At 40.6% G+C, this 19919-nt stretch overlaps 1 protein-coding gene across 1 annotated transcript in view; it reads left to right on the top strand.

Annotated features, from left to right (window-relative positions):
- The window catches only part of LOC307253425 (plexin-A1-like), a gene marked incomplete at its 5' end in the record, with an annotated part of 248245 nt that overhangs the window by 219919 nt on the left and 8407 nt on the right, over positions 1-19919 (top strand). Inside the window, 10 exons of the mRNA XM_080031459.1 lie at positions 920-1017; positions 2861-3019; positions 3561-3627; positions 8395-8541; positions 9419-9578; positions 10988-11091; positions 12321-12417; positions 14882-15072; positions 16493-16662; positions 18030-18242. Coding sequence (XP_079887585.1) covers positions 920-1017; positions 2861-3019; positions 3561-3627; positions 8395-8541; positions 9419-9578; positions 10988-11091; positions 12321-12417; positions 14882-15072; positions 16493-16662; positions 18030-18242 — 1406 coding nt within the window. The remainder of the gene's footprint in view (positions 1-919; positions 1018-2860; positions 3020-3560; positions 3628-8394; positions 8542-9418; positions 9579-10987; positions 11092-12320; positions 12418-14881; positions 15073-16492; positions 16663-18029; positions 18243-19919) is intronic.

Here is a 19919-nt window from a genome sequence, read left to right as displayed (position 1 = left end):
ATTTTCATACATTATTGAATCACAAAAATGTATTGATAAACAATAACTAACTGGAATAAAGATTCAAATCTAAAGTGGATGTATTTGATCACTGGGAGAGCAGGTCACTTGGTCAGGACAGATTATTACAATCCTGGTTATGTCGATATTTAACCGAAGGATGCTTTTGACCCATCCACCCCCTGATGTCAAGATGATCATTATGAGACTATAATCATTTATAGAGCAACTACTGACAAACACTTAGGAATCAGAGCACAGCGGTGTAGTGGGAGAGAGAGTAGCCAATCAGTGTTGCTGTTTACAAGCCAATCTCAGCTCATTAATGCGCTGAAATTAAAAAAAGAAGAAATGTCTGTGTGAAGATGTGCTCGGAATGTGTTTTCGTTCGGAGGGAGTCATAGTTTTTATCATATGATTCTTGTATCCTGTATGTTATTTACCTGTAGTGGTGTTTTAAGATATAAGGCGAACTCACAGAAACGTTCCCCCTACAGCAGGCTAACATCTTATCAGCCTTATACATCCCAGTAAAGTATGTTAAAGGGATAGCTCAACATTCTACATGTTTAGCTTTTTGCCTCTCTCCCTCCGGTTCGAAGGTCTCTCATCCAGGTTAGTTTAGCTAGAAGTGATGTCACATCTGTAAAATGTAGGGTTAGACAGTGAGACCATAAAACACTCTTTCTGCCTTTTCTCAGGCTAGGATGAACCGATTTCAATTTTTTTTGCACAGTTATACTACATAGGATCTCAGAGTTCAATACACCTTCATATTCCCACCGGTGAAGTAGGTCTTTAAGCAAAACAAATTTTTTAGTTAAGGGGGCCACTTTGACGCCACTGTTGTAGCCTAATTGTAACAGTGCTAATAGTTTGTGTTGTAACTTGTGTATATACATATGTGTGTCTGTTTCAGGTTCAGGCCAATGTTGAGAAGGCTTTGACTCTGTTCGGCCAGCTGCTGACCAAGAAACACTTCCTCTTGACGTTCATACGAACCCTGGAGGCACAGAGGTGATCTCTCTTTCTTTCTTTATTCAATTCAATTCAATTGAAAAAAGCTTTATTAGCATGACTATTATTGTAAACAGTGTTGCCAAAGCATTACAGAATTACAAATATTACAACAAAATGGAACGTGAGAGCAATGTGTAAATATAACAGAATAGCATAACAAACAGATGTACTTAATAATATCTAATATATAAAATGAAATGAACAAGAATGTCACTATGTCACTACTAAGAATGTTCACTATTAAAACAAAGAATTGACTGGGGAAAGCGTAATATTAGCACCTTTTTAATTATACAAATATGACAGAAAAGCCCATGCTCTGCTTTGGATTAGGAAAGATGATAAACACAGTTCAGCAGCTCTAAAACGACTTTAACGCAATTAGTCAGATGGTGCATGACTGAACAGAGTAATGACAGCCTTTGATTAAAATGTGCATGGATATTGAAATAATCTGTTATGAGGTTAAAGGTGCAATGTCCAAACATGATCCAGTTTAAAAAAAGGTTCAAAGCAATGATTTTCAAAATATAGATATAGATATATGCATTGTATAAATATATAAAATATAAAAAATTGTAGTATATTAAGTTGTATATATGTATGAATTGTAAATATCAAATATAGTATTGCCAATTGTATAGATAGATTGTAAGGAATACAAGAAGCTAATATAATAAATTGTTTAACTATGGAAAAGGGGTAGGATTAAATAGGTTTATACTTCTTCCTACTCCTTGTCAGGCAAATCATATCAATATATGTAATTTGTTTTCTTTTTTCTTTTTGTGAAGTAATTTAAACATAATTTTCGTTTATTGTATTTTCAAGCTTTTCATTTTGTTTTTGTATTGTTTTTGATATGTCTGAAATACATTTAATCAATTAATCAATCAATCAATTAAAAAGTTGTGCATATATCTGTTGAAGGAACATCTTCAGAGTTGACTCAACAGAAACTGTAGATTGCATCGGTGAAATATTTACGTTGAAGTCTCTGGTATCCTTGTCTCAAATAGTATATACTCAATATATGATATCAAAGCCTCAATAAGGTTCTACAAAAATATTTTTAAGATTAAATGTTCATAAAAATTATAAAACCTGTTGAAAAAACTGCATTTCTACTGTCAAACGTTTGTCAGGAATGTGTGGGCGTGGCTCTGCCTAAGGCCAATGTATCCAAGGCAACAGTCAGTCATGTAATTTTAATAGAATGTTCGGGGCAGAGAACTGCCGTGATTGGTTCAAAATGCTTAATGAGTCATAGGAACCAGAGCATAGCCCCGCCTCATCTAAACCGGATTTCTGTAAACTTTATCAAACTTAAATAACAATATCTTAAATTTGGATTGACAAATTGCACAACTATTTTCAGATTCTTACAATTATGCATCTAATTCCCCAAATGACATAGTTAAAAGGATTCTGTGTATTGGGCCTTTATTTTATTTTATTTATTGGTTTATTTGAGGGACATAAGAGGCTAGTTTGTGTCCGTTGTCCACTACCAGATATTCAAAAGGCAACCTAAAATTACAGAAATAAAATGCATGTACAAACAAAGATTAAAAAACAACATAGTCGACTCTATACAGTAACACATAGTGAGAATGAATTGACAGACAATGGCAAACAAACAATAAAATAAGCAGACAATAAAACACAGCGTACATTAATTCCTACGGTATAGGAAAGTGCACAAAACAGTAGATTAGAGCAGGACAAACACACCTACAATAAAAACACATACACAGCAGCATAAAGCACAAACATGCAGCACGAACATACACAACAGCATAAAGCACAGTTAAGTTTAAGTTTCAATGTGTTTTTGCAGGTCATTTTCGATGCGCGACCGAGGCAACGTGGCGTCCCTGATCATGACGGCGCTGCAGGGGGAGATGGAATACGCCACTGGAGTCCTCAAACAGCTGCTCTCTGATCTGATAGACAGGAACCTGGAGAGCAAAAACCATCCCAAACTACTGCTCAGGAGGTGAGGCTAGGCTGGCAAAATGTCACATGGGAGTACAATCAAAAATCAACTTCAATTTTTATACATTTAACTCAATGGGCCACATCCACTAAGAATGGATTACTCGTGCTCATAGCTCCATGGGAAATGTATCCTTAATCAGACAATTAGCAACATATGAATAGTTCCTTACGTTATAACCTTCAGAATAGTGCTAAGAATGATTATGGACATTTCTGTGAAGTGCTTTAGAGGTTGAGATTTCTGGCTCTAGAGTATTGAAAAAAGGAGATAATAGGTGTGCAAGGTTGTATACAAGAAATCAACAGACGCAAACAGGCAATGTTTAATACAAATGAACTCCTAAATGTACATTCTGGACCTTAGATTTATACTAGTATGAAAGAAGACATGCTATGGAAGCAAAATAGACACAAATCTCAAAATTGACCAGTGCTTCAAAAAATATTGTTTTGCCTTTCTCCTCTCTCCAGGCATGTCTCATAATCATTTTGTCAGGGATTTTTTAATTTAACTTAATTTTTTTTCCCATTTGTGTCAGAACGGAGTCTGTAGCTGAGAAGATGCTCACCAACTGGTTTACATTCCTCTTGTACAAGTTCCTCAAGGTAAGCACAACGAAAATACCCTGGTCCTACCAGACCATTGTACTTCATTTCATTTGTACAGAAGGTCTGGAATCGCTCAATTGACAAACGTTAACTCACTTGAAGGTGGGGGTTTTGTTGAAGTTTAAAACTATTGGATCTGCCAAGTGCCACTCTGGATCTTCCAACCAATCGCATAACGTTTTGTTGTGACGTATGTATGTCATGCGCCGGCTTCTGAGCTACTCCCTCTGTTCGCTGATTGGACCGCTAAAAATCTGGCCAGAGAAAGCCAAAGAATATACCACAGACCCAGACTGACTACTGAAGGGAAATGAAAATGTAAGGTAGGCGGGCGGTGCCAGGCTACAACGAAAAGGCGTTGTCATATTATACCCTTATCCAATATGTATCTTTTTAAACACCGATTAATAGTCACCGTCTAACGTGGATTTAATATTGTGCAATCTTTTCAAATGTGTTTATAGCCTACTACTGCCTGTGTGTTAGAGGTTTGTTACATGCCCCTTGGCTTATATCATTTCCCTGTTGCATTTCTCTCACTGGGGTTATTAAAAGGCTTTATGCTTCTTGCCTCAGCAGTGCAGTGTAGATACAGTAGATCATCACAGCCCCCCAGCAGCAGCAGACGCTTCTTTTCCTTTTTTTCCCTCCAAACTAAATATTGAATGGAATTAGCTTAATCCACTCGTGTTAATCGTATTTATTTTATTTATTTAACCTTTATTTATACTCAAGATATCATTGATTGGTGACCCTCATTTGCAATGATGTTGAGAAACAAAACCAACAATACATACACAATATACAATGCAAATACACAACAAGCTGGTAAAGAGAAACATTTTAGACAGAGGTGTAGAGTGGCTGGAAATAAAATAAAATTGGTAAAAGTACATTATGGCCTAATTAAAACAGTTACAGTTAGAGTTTGGTAGATGTAAGATAATATGTTTAAATTGGTTAAAATAAAATACCTTTATTAAATCCATATCAAGATCATATCATGTCACGTGCCCAAATGCACTTAAACTGTGTCTTTAATTCCTTTTACTTTGATATTCCTTTACAAAGATAGTGGTAAAAACAAAGTCCCTGACTTGTGCATTTCTGATTTATATATTTTTTTTACTGTTTTGCTATGCTGGTTTCTCTCTCTGTACAGCAACAGCCATAAGTATATCCCTAAGATTGTTTGTATACAATTAGGGAGCCTTAATGTACCTTCTGTATGGGAGTAAAGGCACATTGTGTAGACACAGGCACGCAGTAAGAACGGCAAAGGGCACAACAGTGAAATGTGTGATGGCTCTGTCTCTTTATATTAGCACCTGCCTACATAATTGTCCCAGATGCAAACAACCCCTGCGTTCCAAATCACATACTTTTTCTTTTTACTACACTACATACTAAAGTACAGAAGAGTTTTAGGGCCACAGGAGAGAAAAATCAGATAAAGACTTTTTTTCATTATGTCGAGAAATGTCAAGAATAAAGACGAATACTGCAAAATGCAATTGGAGTTAGTGGGGCCTCTAGGTATTTTTCGCATACTGCAATTGACATGCATTTATTGGGACATCCTAAATCTTTTTCTGGCATACTAAATAGTAGGGGAGTATGAGGATTGGAATGCAGGGAAGGTTGTTAGAGTACAAGGAAGAGAGACAAATACAGGGGCACATGATGATTAGGAGTTAAGAAGAGGAGAGGGGGAGGAGAGAGCGGAAGGAAGGGATGGAAGAGGAGGAGAGAAAAACAAGCTGTGCGTTCCAATCCTCATATGTTCTGCCTATTTTGTGTGGTAGAAAACGATTTAGGGTGTCCCAATTATTGTGGTCAAATGCAGCATGCTGAAAAATACCCGGACGTCTATTACATCCGGTCAAGAGTTTGAGTGGGATGTTGGGATGGTGTTTCTGACCCACTAGATACTTTTTATGATCAGCTGTAGTATGTAGAGTAGAAGAATAAATAGTATGCTACTTGGAAGGGCATCCAAGCTGTGCGCTCCAATTCGCATACTCTTTTTTTAAATGACTATTCTACATACTACAGCTGGTCATAGTTTGTGTGTAGTTTGCATGCAGTAGGCATACGATTGGGACATATTGTTTACTTTCTGTATTCCATCATCAGCCACTCAGAGGCTCAGTCGATATGACGTCATTTCCGATGTGGGTCAGAATCGCCCAAAAGAGCATGCTGATTTCCACACTAAAAATCATAACAGGATGTAGTAGGGCATCAGGGTGTTTATTAGCCTGGAAATCCAGACCTGCCGCTAGACGCTGGCTAATTCAATTTTCTGCGCCTGTTGTTCTGGACACTCTCCATTGAAGCTCATTTAACATGTCAAGAAATCCTGAGCTACCAATCAAAATTGTTCTTTCTGATATGGGCGGGCCAGAGCCCTATGTATGGTGCTCTGGGGCGGACGTAACCGGATGACGACAGTGCTGTGCATGAGCCGCCGAAGCCGTGATAGTAAACAGAGATGGCTGCGGTACGGACAAAACACAGGTAGATTCAGATTTATAAAAACATTGCACACTCACATCCTACGCAGGTTTCCCACTTCATATTACACGCAAAGTTATCCATAAACAGTCATATAGTCAGCAAGATAGATAGATAGATAGATAGATAGATAGATAGATAGATAGATAGATAGATAGATAGATAGATAGATAGATAGATAGATAGATAGATAGATAGATAGATAGATAGATAGATAGATAGATGGATAGATAATCACATAAAACCCATAAAATCCATTGGATAAGCGACATATGCACCCTGTAGTGTACATCATGTCAAGACTCAAACGTAGCTAAATGATGTACTACTGTATGTGTGATTGTGAGCGAGAGAATACATCTAGGGGTTGGGGGAAATGGTTTTAGAGGGAGACAAAAGGAAAGAAGAAGAGTGTGTGTGTGTGTGTGTGTGTGTGTGTGTGTGTGTGTGTGTGTGTGTGTGTGTGTGTGTGTGTGTGTGTGTGTGTGTGTGTGATACAAAAGAAAAAGCGAGTTGTCGAGTGTGTGTCAAGGTGAGACGGATACATTATCGCTTTCCCCTGTTCTCATCTCAACCTAATGCATCTCCTACAGGCACACACACACACCGACACACACATACACACACACACACACACACACACACACACACAGTCTGAAGTGCCTCCCTGAGCACTGCACAGTCGATCATTAAGCTTTTATTGGGTGAGTATCGGCTGTGTTGTGTCCTCTCTCTCTCTCTCTCTCTCTCTCTCTCTCTCTCTCTCTCTCTCTCTCTGTATCATTTAAACTGCAGCTCCTCCAGACAGTGTTTTTCTTGGGCCAGAGTGATGACTAATGACACTATTGATTGGCAAGTGTCTTTGAATGAAAGGGGAGAGTGGGAAACATGTTTATAACATCTGGGCCTGGGCACATCAGATGTAAACTGAAAGGATAAATGGAACACTGCTTTAAGTCGGTGCTCTAGACAAAAAGAGAAGAAAAAATAGATCACTTAAGGTTGATTCCCCCCACCTGATCTTCTTAAATGATGTTATTTTAACATATATATATACTGTTATTATGTATTTATTAAGCATTTCAACCGCGTCTTACAGGTTGCATTTTAACTGCATTGTCAGCAGGATCATTTGTATGTATCCATCTTTGAAGACCTGATAAGAAAAGAGAAAGAAATAATCACATTCTGATTTGTTTGACCGTGTCACTTCACGGCACAATCGCCTGATTCGAGTGTCGTAACAGCCTCATGCTAAGACTGCTTCATTGGCCTATGTGGAGGAGAGAGAGAGAGAGAGAGAGAGAGAGAGAGAGAGAGAGAGAGAGAGAGAGAGAGAGAGAGAGAGAGAGAGAGAGAGAGAGAGAGAGAGCGAGAGAGAGAGAGAGAGAGAGAAACGAGGGAAAAGATTCATCAAAATGTAGCGGATGTGGAATTTTTGGGAATGGTCATGAGATGTACCTGAAAGTACAACACCATAATTAGGCTAATGGTGTTCATTTGATGCTAACCTTTCTGCGTCCTATCACTTCACTGTTTGCGTTGTATTTGATTGGAATAGAACGCTTCTTGATTTTGGACCTTAAATCCATATAAGAGAACTACTGCTCTGTGTTTGTTTTTGTTGTTGTTTTTTGCACACTGAGAGAGAGAGAGATATTGAGAGAGAAGAATATTGTCACCATGCTGCATATACACAGACATTTTACACTCAAATTACAGGAGCACAATAATGCGTTGTGCTGGTAAACTGGGTTGAGAATAGTGACAGCTAACAACAATTGTGGAGACGCTTACTTTTGGAGCTTGTGGCTAATTTGCAATAGCCTTAAAGTTGTCAGAAGAGCAGATTACATACTATGAACTGGCTTTACATTGATTCACTGTGTTAAAGGTGGGTTACGCGATTCCATTTTTGCGCCCACACAGTACAGACAGGTAGCAGTTGTGAGGAGATATTCACTCATTTGGACAAAAAAGTGATTTGTTAACCGAAAATTCTCCACAATTGCTTACCCTGCCTTTAAGTGGAATGGTATAGTGCATCTCAACACACTTTTTTAGTTTGTTTTTCCGACACCAAAAGGCCTGAACCCCTTGTTTGAGCTTTTTTGTCATGAATTGCTGGACAGTGTTTCCCTCAAACACAGACACACACACAATGAAATACTCTGACAAAGGAAATGAACTCTTTTGGGTTGTACTGTGGGCTTACCTCCTCCTCCCCCCCCCTCTCTCTCCTACCAGGAGTGTGCTGGGGAGCCTCTGTTCATGCTCCACTGTGCCATCAAGCAGCAGATGGAGAAGGGCCCCATAGACTCCATCACCGGAGAAGCCCGCTACTCCCTCAGCGAAGACAAGCTCATCAGGCAACAGATCGACTACAAAACACTGGTACGTCAAAATCATTGGGTCTCACGGGGGCCTTTTTCTGCTCTGGTCCCAATCACGTCATGGGTTGTTAAGCTTTTAGTCACGTTTGACAAGGATTCAAGATTCAAGATGCTTTATTTTTCATATGCACATTAACAATTACAGCAGCAGGTCATTGGCAATGAAGTTCTTAAGTCCCAGGCTCCTCTCAACAATGCAATATAGAAGAAGAACGTGTTTAAAAGAAACACACAAGTGAAGAGAGCCACACCTGAGACACAAATAAACACAACAGTAGTGCAAGGACACAGTGCGGATAATGACAATGCAAAGCAAGCCCGTACTAATAAGCAGCTGAGATGTGGCAGTCACCGCTTCCCTAATTAGTCAGTGTTTGACTGTGGGGAAGATGTTTCCAGGGTAAACACACACAGAGCCACAGCATCAGTTGTGTTTGGAGGGGCGATGTGAACCGGCCCCCCCTACTGTCCAGCCTTAATCACATTATTTTCCCTCACAAATCATTTATAGCCCCTCTAAACCAATATCCACTAACTATGAAATCTGGGGAGTTAGTTGCATGATAGTGAATCATCTGAAGAGAGTTATGCATATTTATCAATACAAATTCAAGATATTGTCGTTTAAGTTTGATTAACTTTACAAAAAGATGGTTGTATAGGAGCAAACATACAGGGTTGGTTCAAATAAACACCTAAATGCACAGTACATTTTGGAGCTTTTTTAATTTGTACTAGTATGAAAGAATAAGCAAAAATAGCCAGAAAATCTCAAGATAGACCATTGCTTGATAGAAATGTTTTTTGCGTGCAGTGATTGACCTGAATGATAGTTTTGTACTATTTCATCTTTCCCTTTGCTGTCCCCTGTCTTCCAGACGTTGCACTGTGTCAACCCAGAGAACGAGAACGCCCCTGAGGTGACGGTCAAGTGTCTGAACTGTGACACCATCACACAGGTCAAAGAGAAGCTGCTGGACGCTGTGTACAAGGGCAGCCCCTACTCACAGAGACCCAAGGCTTCTGATATGGATCTGGGTAAGACATACACCACTGTATGTGCATGCATATTCTAACTGTGGGCGACAGTGGCGCAGTGGGTAGGGAGATCGTCCTCTGGAGTGCAGGTTCGGAGGTTCGATCCCCCGCCTACCGGCCACATGTCCAGGAGTCCCTGGGCAAGACACTGAACCCAACATTGCTCCTGATGGTTCAGAGGGCGCCTTGCATGGCAGCTGCTGCCATTGGTGGGTGAATGTGGTAAGAAATGTGAAGCGCTTTGGGGCTGAGAAAATCGTCTAAAAAGAGCTATATAAGTCATGTCCATTTACCATTTAACTGTGTGAGAGTGCGACAGAGAATCGTTGCAAGGTTGAGCTATAGTGCGTAACTTCTTTCGCCCCCCCCCCCATGAGGAATTCCGAGTAATAACAACAACACTGACCGTGGGCGCATCTACAGGGGAACCTTCAGTGATGGCACTTGGATGTTATACCCTCTGCTTTACGTCCAGTTTTTGTCTTAGCAAGGAGAATCAACAACTGAAATATTTCGTGGGCTCTTCTTGAAATTTTTCTGAGCTCCTGCACTTGGTCAGTGGGCGACACCAGTTTCTATACGCTGCCATACTGAGAAATACAGAGAGAGGTTTTTGGAGCTGAATCAACTTTGTGTGAACTCGTTAAGGCCGATGGCTTGAATGAAACCGACATTCATTTGTATGAAAAGGTTACGCACTACAGCTTTAAACACTTCACTGTTCAACACTGTACACCGCTACTACTTCTCTCAACCTCAAATGACAACTCTCCACTCTAGAAACAGGCAATAGTTTGATTTTCTGTTTTTGTATAGGCTTTGACAGGTGGACATTGAAACCAAAATCATTGAACTGAAAGATCCTATAACGGCCTTACCAGAGGGTTGGAGGTTCGATCCCCGCCCTGCCACTTGTGTCATAGTTGTTGTGTCCTTGGGCAAGACACTTTACCCACCTTGCCTTGTGTGAATGTCGATAGTTAGCCTGCTATCGGTGTATGAATGTGTGTGTGAATGGTAACGTGGGAAAGGAAAACAGGTCTCCCTTGCAAAAGAGTCTTCGGTCTCAATGGGATATACCTGTATAAATAAAGGTTAAAGAAAGAAAACAGTCGGGTTGAAGTTGTTTACAGTCCATTTGATCCCTTGTTAATTTGTCAATATTAATTTGCACAGCTTTGAATGAAAAAGTATAAATATTAAAAAATGTAATTCATTTGAGAAACACACTTACAACTTATACAGGAATGCACCGCAAATTCAGAAAACACAGGCCAATAACACAAACATGTTGTACGCAGATAATTAACTAATAAAAAAAGATGATGTTCCTTACCGGAAGATGTTTGGTAGAGCAATCACATACTGAGAGTACTTGCATGGTGTTCTCCTCTTCCCTCTGGCTGTAGAATGGCGTCAGGGTCGGATGGCCAGAATCATCCTGCAAGATGAAGACGTCACGACTAAGATCGACAACGACTGGAAGAGGCTCAACACACTGGCTCACTATCAGGTATGATCCATAGATAGTATATTAAAATGGATGTAGCATCAGGGCTGACCTCAGTTATTCCAACTGCATCCAATTCTCCTGGCTTATGCTCGTCGCCATCTTGTGAGATTTTTCCTCCGCCTCACTCCTCTTACCGAAAAAGGGCATCGATGTGACGTCGGGGGGAGGGAGATACGCCCATCGAGCTGACGTATACCTCCGAGGCGAAGTGAGGGACAACGGGCGGATAGCTGTCACTAAAAAAAATTCACCCCCCTCAGTGTTGTCATGGAAATATGACCTAAACATACAGACTAGGTTTAATACTGTGAAAACGGCCTGTTTAACAAGTGAGTCAACGAAAAATGTCTCTGTTTTGGTACAACCTCGTAGTGGCCACCGGAAGATATTGCAATGTGTGTCACTTCCTCATTGGATGCTGAAGTGGATCGCTGTGTTTGGGGCTTGGTATGATCGGGCCAATAGCCAATCACAGAGCTTCCCACGGATTATTTGTAAACTCCTCCCCCTTCCTCTCCCTCTTCCCCGCTGTAGGCTACAGTTTATGCTCGGCTCAGAACCGGAAGACAACAGAAAGGCTTAGCGCCGCCCAAGACGATTGCGATTAGTTTAAATAAATAAAAAAACAAGCCAGCCCAGTTAGTCCCCCAATCTCAGTAATGATATATTGTGCTGCCAGACCACACTATTACTACTAGCTATAGTTTGGTCTGACTGTGTGAGACTACACAAGCCCTGACCTGCACAGCACACCACAGCTAAATGGGATTTATCAGGCCCAATCCTCATGCACACCTTGGCCCTACAGCCCTCAGTCAACTGTAAGAAATCTCCGTCAGAGACAAAGACAGACACAAATATTACTTCTTTGGTAAATAGAGATGTGAAAATATTTACCATCATTTTATTTTAGTTGTGTTGTATATGTTTTTTCATTATGTTGTTTCAATTTATCAAGCATATCCTAAAAAGATGGTTAGTATCTCCCAGGTTCAAATGCTCTGCACAAGAACCGGGGCCGGGGATTTGGCATGGAATCCCCTCCCCCTCAGGCCACGTTAGCCGTGTTATAGTGGTGTCCCATTTCGTAGGGGAAGATTTTGACCCCGAAATTTGACTTCCTCTTTCGAATGACCAAGGACTAGGTGTAAGGCCAAAAAAGGAGAATTGGGATTGGGGCATACAGCAGTTGAGTGTGTTTTATCAATGTATGTTTTATCAATGTGCAGGTCACAGACGGCTCAGTGATCGCCCTGGTGCCAAAGCAGAACTCTGCCTACAACATCTCCAACTCCTCCACCTTCACCAAGAGCCTCAGTAGATACGGTAGGAGTCCCATTCTCTTCTTCACTTCATCCTATTGAAGTCATTCAGGCAATCGTTCCCATCTCTCCAGCTGGTTAGGTAGACCCCCCCTTTCCCCCCTCTCTCACACACACACACACATACACACACACACACACCCTCTTGCTCTTCCATAGGGTTTCTTCTCTTTATTTATGGTGCCAATGATTGGGCTCCTTTGTTGTTGTTGTTTTCGCCTCCCTCTGAGTGAATGGCAATCCTTTTTATCCATTGCTATCAGCCCGGGCCAAGGCCATTTCACAGCTATTCCCGAGCACTGCGTAAATGACACACATTAAAATAGACACCTTGATCCCCAGCTGACAGAGGGATGGATAGATGAAGAGTGAGTGAGAGAAAGAGAGAGAGAGAGAGAGAGAGAGAGAGAGAGAGAGAGAGAGAGAGAGAGAGAGAGAGAGAGAGAGGGGACACCTGGCAGTCAGCCATAGGCACAGGCCCTGCATCAATATGCTATACTTCACTGGAAAATTCATCTATTCAGAAGATAAATGACCCGGTAGTAATGTAATGGGCCTTTGTCTGTTGTGAGGAGTTGGCCCTCAGGCAGGCAATGCTCTTCTCACTGCAACTGATCTGCTTTAGATTCACAGCAACCTGAATTGTCTCTAAAACTACAGATACATTTTTTTGTTAGAATGTTCAAAAATGTTGTGTGTATGTGTGTTTTTGTGTGTGTGTGTGTGTGTGTGTGTGTGTGTGTGTGTGTGTGTGTGTGTGTGTGTGTGTGTGTGTGTGTGTGTGTGTGTGTGTGTGTGTGTGTGTAATACAGACACACTAACATCTCTTCCTGTGTCATCAAAAAATAAAGGGTTGGGGCGCCCTTAGCTCAGTTGGTAGGGCGTCCCCCCCCAGCAGCAGACCCGGGTTGGATTCCCACCCGCGGTCGTTCTCTGCATGTCACTCCCCTCTCTGCCCCATTTCACCTCTGTCTCTCTGCACTATCAATAAAGCATAAAAATGCCAAAACAAATCTTAAAAAAATCATCAAAATTCCATATTCATGGCTCTTGTTGTTGCCTATTCACACATTTAGCCGATACGGAACTACAATTAAAGTTGTGTTTTTCCGGCCGCCCTATTAGTGAATACACTCTTTTTTATCTCTGTTCTGCCCTACACTAACTCCAGAGAAACACAGCTGGCCCTTAGCTGCTAAACGTTCCCCTCTGTTCACCAGCTAGTTGCTATATTTGTCTGTCTGCCTGTTGGTTGTTGACATGTAGCATCCAGTGGATTCTATTCAGAATGTGAAGGTTAACAATTGTTAATTGTTAGGTTAAGCCTATGTATTTGGAGGATAATTGACTTGAGTAAGATATGAAAGCTCTGAGACAATGCGTCACACAATACCTACACTGAGCCCTGAATTGGTTAAGAGAAATGTAGTTCGATAAAATAGAATTTCTGATTTCAAAAGTTTTCTTTTTATGAATGTATCCTACCGTGATACACAGCTGCACATAGTTTACATTATACAGGACAGGCATGCAGATCAGTTGTAATGAGAACATGTTCAAATCGGCTTCATGATATTTTTGTGAAATTAAAGAAAAATGTTAAATGGCTGTGTGTGTGTGTGTGTGTGTGTGTGTGTGTGTGTGTGTGTGTGTGTGTGTGTGTGTGTGTGTGTGTGTGTGTGCTAAGTTAAGTTATCTTTATTGGTCAATTTACACAAGACGATTCGTATTCTTGCATATCCCCTCTCAAGTTACCACACTTCGGAGGGGGTCAGAGGGCAGGGTCAGCCATAGTGCAGCGTCCCTGGAGCAGTTTGGCGTTGAGTGTTTTGCTCAAGGACACAATGGTAGAGATGGTGGGCACCGTAGATGTAATAGCGTGTGTGTGTGTGTGTGTGTGTGTGTGATGGGTTTGGAATCAAAGTCAACCCCCCACTGGCTGAAGCCCCAACGGCACTAGACAGCACTAGCCACTCAGCCTCTTTCACTTCTCCATCCTGAGCTCTACCATTACTCTCTATTTCACACTGCTCTCTCCTCACCTTGTTGTCTGTCCGTCCATTTAGCTCACCCACCCAGCCCCTTTCCCTGGGAACCCCCACAGCCTCACCTGAGTCGCTGTCTGTAAAAAGACATTTAGATCATTTACACTGAGTTTTGGGTGGTTATTATTAGGGCTGTGTATTGGAAATATGATACATGGGTCACAATATGGTATATCACGATACATTGCGAGATGATGTATATTGCGATATCTTGTGATATTCCACATATAGTTCCCTTGATATGTATAAATGGAGCTGAAATACAAGTTGCTGTGTACGATCTGGGTGGTCTTAATACATCACATTGCATTATATTAATAATGAATTGTTAGCAGACGAATTGAGTCGAAAAACAATTGAATTCAAAACTTTATTTCAAATGATGCCTGATGCTATTGTCCTGTCTCATCTGTGTGGCTACAGAGAGCATGTTGAGGACAGCCAGCAGTCCAGACAGCCTGCGATCCAGAACGCCCATGATCACCCCCGACCTGGAGAGTGGAACCAAGCTGTGGCACCTGGTGAAGAACCACGACCACTCAGACCAGAGGGAGGGGGACCGGGGGAGCAAGATGGTCTCTGAGATCTACCTGACCAGGCTGCTAGCTACTAAGGTAAGGCACAGGGGATTCAACTATACACCACTGGGGGGGGTTAGGGTTAGAGCACTGTTCAAACAAAAAGAGCATTAAGGCTGCGGCTTCACAATAAAAGCATTTCACTGGCTTCACATTAATAGCATTTCAGTTTGTCATTTACAATACTTGTAACATTTCTTTATAGGTCCATGCTTGTAACCCTAAGCTTACACCAACCGCTTCATGAACATTAGTGACATTAATGTTCAGTTACAGTAAGGTTTTATGCATCAAATTGTACCGGAAGAGCTATCTAGGCTAAGTGTCACTGCCGACTATTGACTTGGCATGCTCACTACTGTACATCGATTTCGTCCCGTTTTCTCCTAAAACATGTGCACAAGTGAAGTTTTCAAATCAATTCCGTCTGAATGTGTTCATTTTTTAATCCATAAAGGGGAAAACCGTCACGTTTTCACCGTGTAAAGGGCCCCTCAGTCCTGTTAGCAGCAGACCTGAAGAACAATCTTGAAATCATGTTTGATTGTGTTGATTCTTCAGCAATGCAGTAAACTGTTTGTGCTTAAACATTGAGGGGGGTGGAGGGGGGGGTTGTCCCTGAAGCCAGTGAAGCACCTAGCATGTGTATTGTTTGAAAATGTATATCAAATTTGTATATATTCTCCCTTGATCATTTGATAGATTTACATGAATCACTTCAACTGCTATTAATGGGAGATGGGACCACTTGACCACACACACACACACACACACACACACACACACACACACACACACACACACAGGGATAAAAACATGGGTAATTCCCATCTATCTTAGCTATCTCTCGTGTGTGTCTCAGCTTACCGTCTCCTAATTGTAAGAGCGAGAGTGGGAGACAGAAAATGGGCAGCGCTTACAAGTGAGCCGGCTTTTCAATTTCCACTGGTAATAAGAAAAAAACAGATTAATAAAAGGCTGGGATAGTGGTGCAGAGTGGCGGGGGGGGGGGGGGGGGGGGTTCAGAGGGTATCAGGAGGCAAGTCATTTGTTGAGGGGGGATTGAAGATTTGGCCTCGCGTGATGAAATAAAAACAGAAAGGCAAATGCAATTGAGGAAAAGCTTGTCTTGTCCGTGCCTCTCCATGCGTGTCTGTCTGCGTCTCGTCTATGCGGATCTCTTTGAACTTTGATACTCGACTGGAACATAATTCATTCCCGTACCGTTTTTTTTCAATTGCTGACTAAAATATGATCCCCCTAAACATTTCTCTCTGAAATAGATTCTGGCCATATGGACACGTCATGGGCACAAGTGTGTTAGGGAAATTCATTTAGCTACATGTGATGTCATTATGTTGAAGGAGGTGTCATTGGAAGAAAAGCACCATCTAAAATTAAAGGATTAAAATGACAGTTCTTTCCTGTAAAATTCTCTGGTTTTCTGTCCATTCAGGGAACGTTACAGAAGTTTGTGGACGACCTGTTTGAGACTATCTTCAGTACGGCCCACAGAGGGAGCGCCCTGCCTCTGGCCATCAAGTACATGTTTGATTTCCTGGACGAGCAGGCAGACAAACACTCCATCACAGACCTAGACGTAAGACACACCTGGAAAAGCAACTGGTGAGTGTACTTTTTGCTTTTTCATATAAACAGTATGTATGTGGTAGCTTATCGGTATATATTTAAGGCATTTTGTAATATCTGAATATCTATGAGTTTTCGTTGGACATACTTTTCACAATTTTCTGACATTTTATTCACCAAGTGACTGACTGTTCAATGAAGAGATGTCGATGGATAACTAAATGTTGCAGCCTAATATTAGACCTTATATAGTCTGAATTGAAAATGTAAAGAGTCAAATTGAAATAACAATGTTTTAATAGTTTGAAACGGATTGCTTTTTGCAATGGGTGTATATTTGGCAAAAAGGTTTTTGGGAGCCTGATGACTGTGGTTAGTAGCAGCAAATCACTGTGTTCCTGAAGGCTGGGTCATTACTGATGGACAAAGGAATTACTTGTGGAAGTGTTTTCAGATGGCCTTGTGAATGAGTGTTGTCAAGTAACATATTGTTATCGGTAATGTTTTATGACCCCATTTGCAAATGTCTGGAAAGAAAAAATCTTTGTGATAAACAATGTGTACCAAAAGCAAAGAAATACAAAAATACAAGGCCTGCAAAATGCATAAAAACTGTATAACATATTGTTTGACCCAAAAGTATATATTATATTATTAATAATCGGTTTTGCTATGTTCATACAGCATTTAAAGTGAACTTTTTAGTTCTGACCAATTCCTTTTTCTGCTGACCAGCAGCTACATTGCCCTGGTGCCATGACACCTACTGAGCAAGATGAAAACAGAGAAAATATGAATCATTAGGAAAACATGCTTCAATGTACAATGCACACTAATCAGAAGAACTGAATATGTAGTATAATATGAACTATGGCCAATCAAGCAACCAAAGGAATCAATCAAACAATGGTGTATACGACAGCTGGCTAAAGATTCATGGTAATACATAACTTTGTCCGGTTACTTTTAGTTTGTTGGTTGCCTGTTGCTTCAAAGGTGCGCTATGCAGTTCCATGGGAGGGGCTTTCCATTTGCAGAGTTTGCATTTAAGTTTACAAACACATTTTCTCTACATGTTATGTTAGTACTGAATCATTCTATCAACATAAATCAAAATTAGCAACCTATTTTGAGGCACCTGGAAGCAAATGTGAGACTATGAATATGTTTGTACACATACTGTGGGCCATGTTGCTGTAGACAACAACAGTGAAACAGTAACATTTCAGGAAGCTTTCTGACTTCAAACAGTGTTCCAGGATCAGATTCTCTTGTGATAGGAGACTGTTTAATTCAGTTATGAGAATATACCTTAGAGAATGTTCACTTCTCTGACAGTTGTCAGTTCAAAGTTACTTAGTGCACCTTTAACAAAGGTTGTGTTGTGTATTTTCCCTTTCCAGTCTTCCTCTGCGGTTCTGGGTGAATGTGATCAAGAACCCCCAGTTTGTGTTTGACATCCAGAAGAACAGTATCACTGACGCCTGTCTGTCTGTGGTGGCTCAGACCTTCATGGACTCCTGTTCAACGTCAGAACACAAACTAGGAAAAGACTCGCCTTCCAACAAGCTGCTCTACGCTAAAGACATCCCTAACTACAAGAACTGGGTGGAGAGGTAAGTCCAACCCACACAAAACCAACTACTGTATGGCCACAGGTCTTAATGCAAGTGACTGCAGCGTAGCCCACCTTTAAATCTGAACTACGCCAGCCACTTTCACCCTCACTAGTCACTTGTAGAATTGCTAACTGTGGCACTCGATTATGGTTTTTACATACTTTTATTATCATAATTGGTTGTTTTTTTATTGGTCATTTAATTTGATTCAGATGCCAAAAAACTAAAACAAAACTCAAAATGTTTTTTTATGTTGCATACTAGAATATTTTCAATGTTGCACTATATGTCCAATGTTTGTCTGTTCTGAGCTGTCAGATTAGAGAAACGTTTAGTTTTTTTTATGTACGCAAGTACACAAAATAATTTACAGTAAAGAACCTTGAGTTGTTGGAATACATATATATGAAATACAGTGGGGGGGTGGGGTGGGGAGTGTTCAACATATCGGTAACAGCAGTTATGTCTGTGCAGTTTTCGAACTTGCAATATGAATTCAGGTCCAAAACCAAGTGGAAAATGTCCTCAAATTCACCCTCCATATTGCATTTAGCTCCAGAAGGTCTGAACTAAATAACGGATAGGTCTATGCACTCCTGGTGTGCTTCTTGGGGAAGAGTCCCATTGCCATAAGTAGCTTTTTTGGAGAATACAATATAAAGCTCCATGCATCACATACAGTATATTGATGTTGGAAGAGTCAAGTCTTTTCTGGTATCCTGATTGTCAAGATATCTTCTTTACAGAACCGGCTATACCAAGTGCTGAGGGAGAAAAACATGTATGAACGAAAATCATTTGTTTAAACCATTTCAGTCCAATTTAAAGTTGTTGTTTAAATAACTTTTTGGTCAAAATCAGTGATCCTCTCCCTGTTCTGCTGTTAATACACAGCTTAGGCTCTGTAAACGGTTATACAAACAAAGCTACTGTTAGCTAGAAACTAGGCCAGTCTGTTTATTAACACACACAGGAAAGATATTGACTGATCTTGAAATAACATGATTTTGAAAACAAGTGTTATCCAGAATGGCTGACTCCACCTTTAAATGTACATGTCCATTTTGCTGCTATAGCTTAGCATCCAGGAGCTAAAACAGAAGAACAGTAAATGATCCTGGCTCAAAGTCCATTTCTTTATTACGAGCAACATGCTTGAATGTGCTACAGTAAGTCCATAGGCTTGCCGATAGTATTTGGAGGCAGTATGCGCGGTACAGATTTATAGGTGCACTTAAAACTTATTTCTATAATGCCTCCTATAACCCACACTCGACCCCAGCCTGGCCCCGCTGCAATAGACCTTGAGATAGTTGAGATATGGATTCAGCTGAAACAGGTCTGGGAACAGCTCGATATTGGGATGCATTCCTAGTATACTTATATTGTACATACTGTGTGTTCTGCCTGCCCAACTTACAACTGACTTCTTGACACTTGAGTCGATACTCACTCATCAGTAGGGAATATTCCGAAGTAGAAATGTGCGCCATCTTTATTTATTACTTCCAAAGTCTCTCTTTATAATTTAATGATGGTCAAGCCTATAATATGAATGAGATCAGATGTCTGATAGACTGTCATGACATACCAATTGATTGCCTCAGTCAAAACATTTTTTTTTATTTTTTGTATCCACATAGATAGTAACAATATCAATTATGTTATCTTGTT

Source organism: Ammodytes marinus, assembly GCF_949987685.1.
Source record: "Ammodytes marinus genome assembly, chromosome: 7".
Lineage (NCBI taxonomy): Eukaryota > Metazoa > Chordata > Actinopteri > Uranoscopiformes > Ammodytidae > Ammodytes > Ammodytes marinus.
Note: the sequence above shows the minus strand (reverse complement) of the source record. Positions and strands in the feature narration are given on the sequence as shown.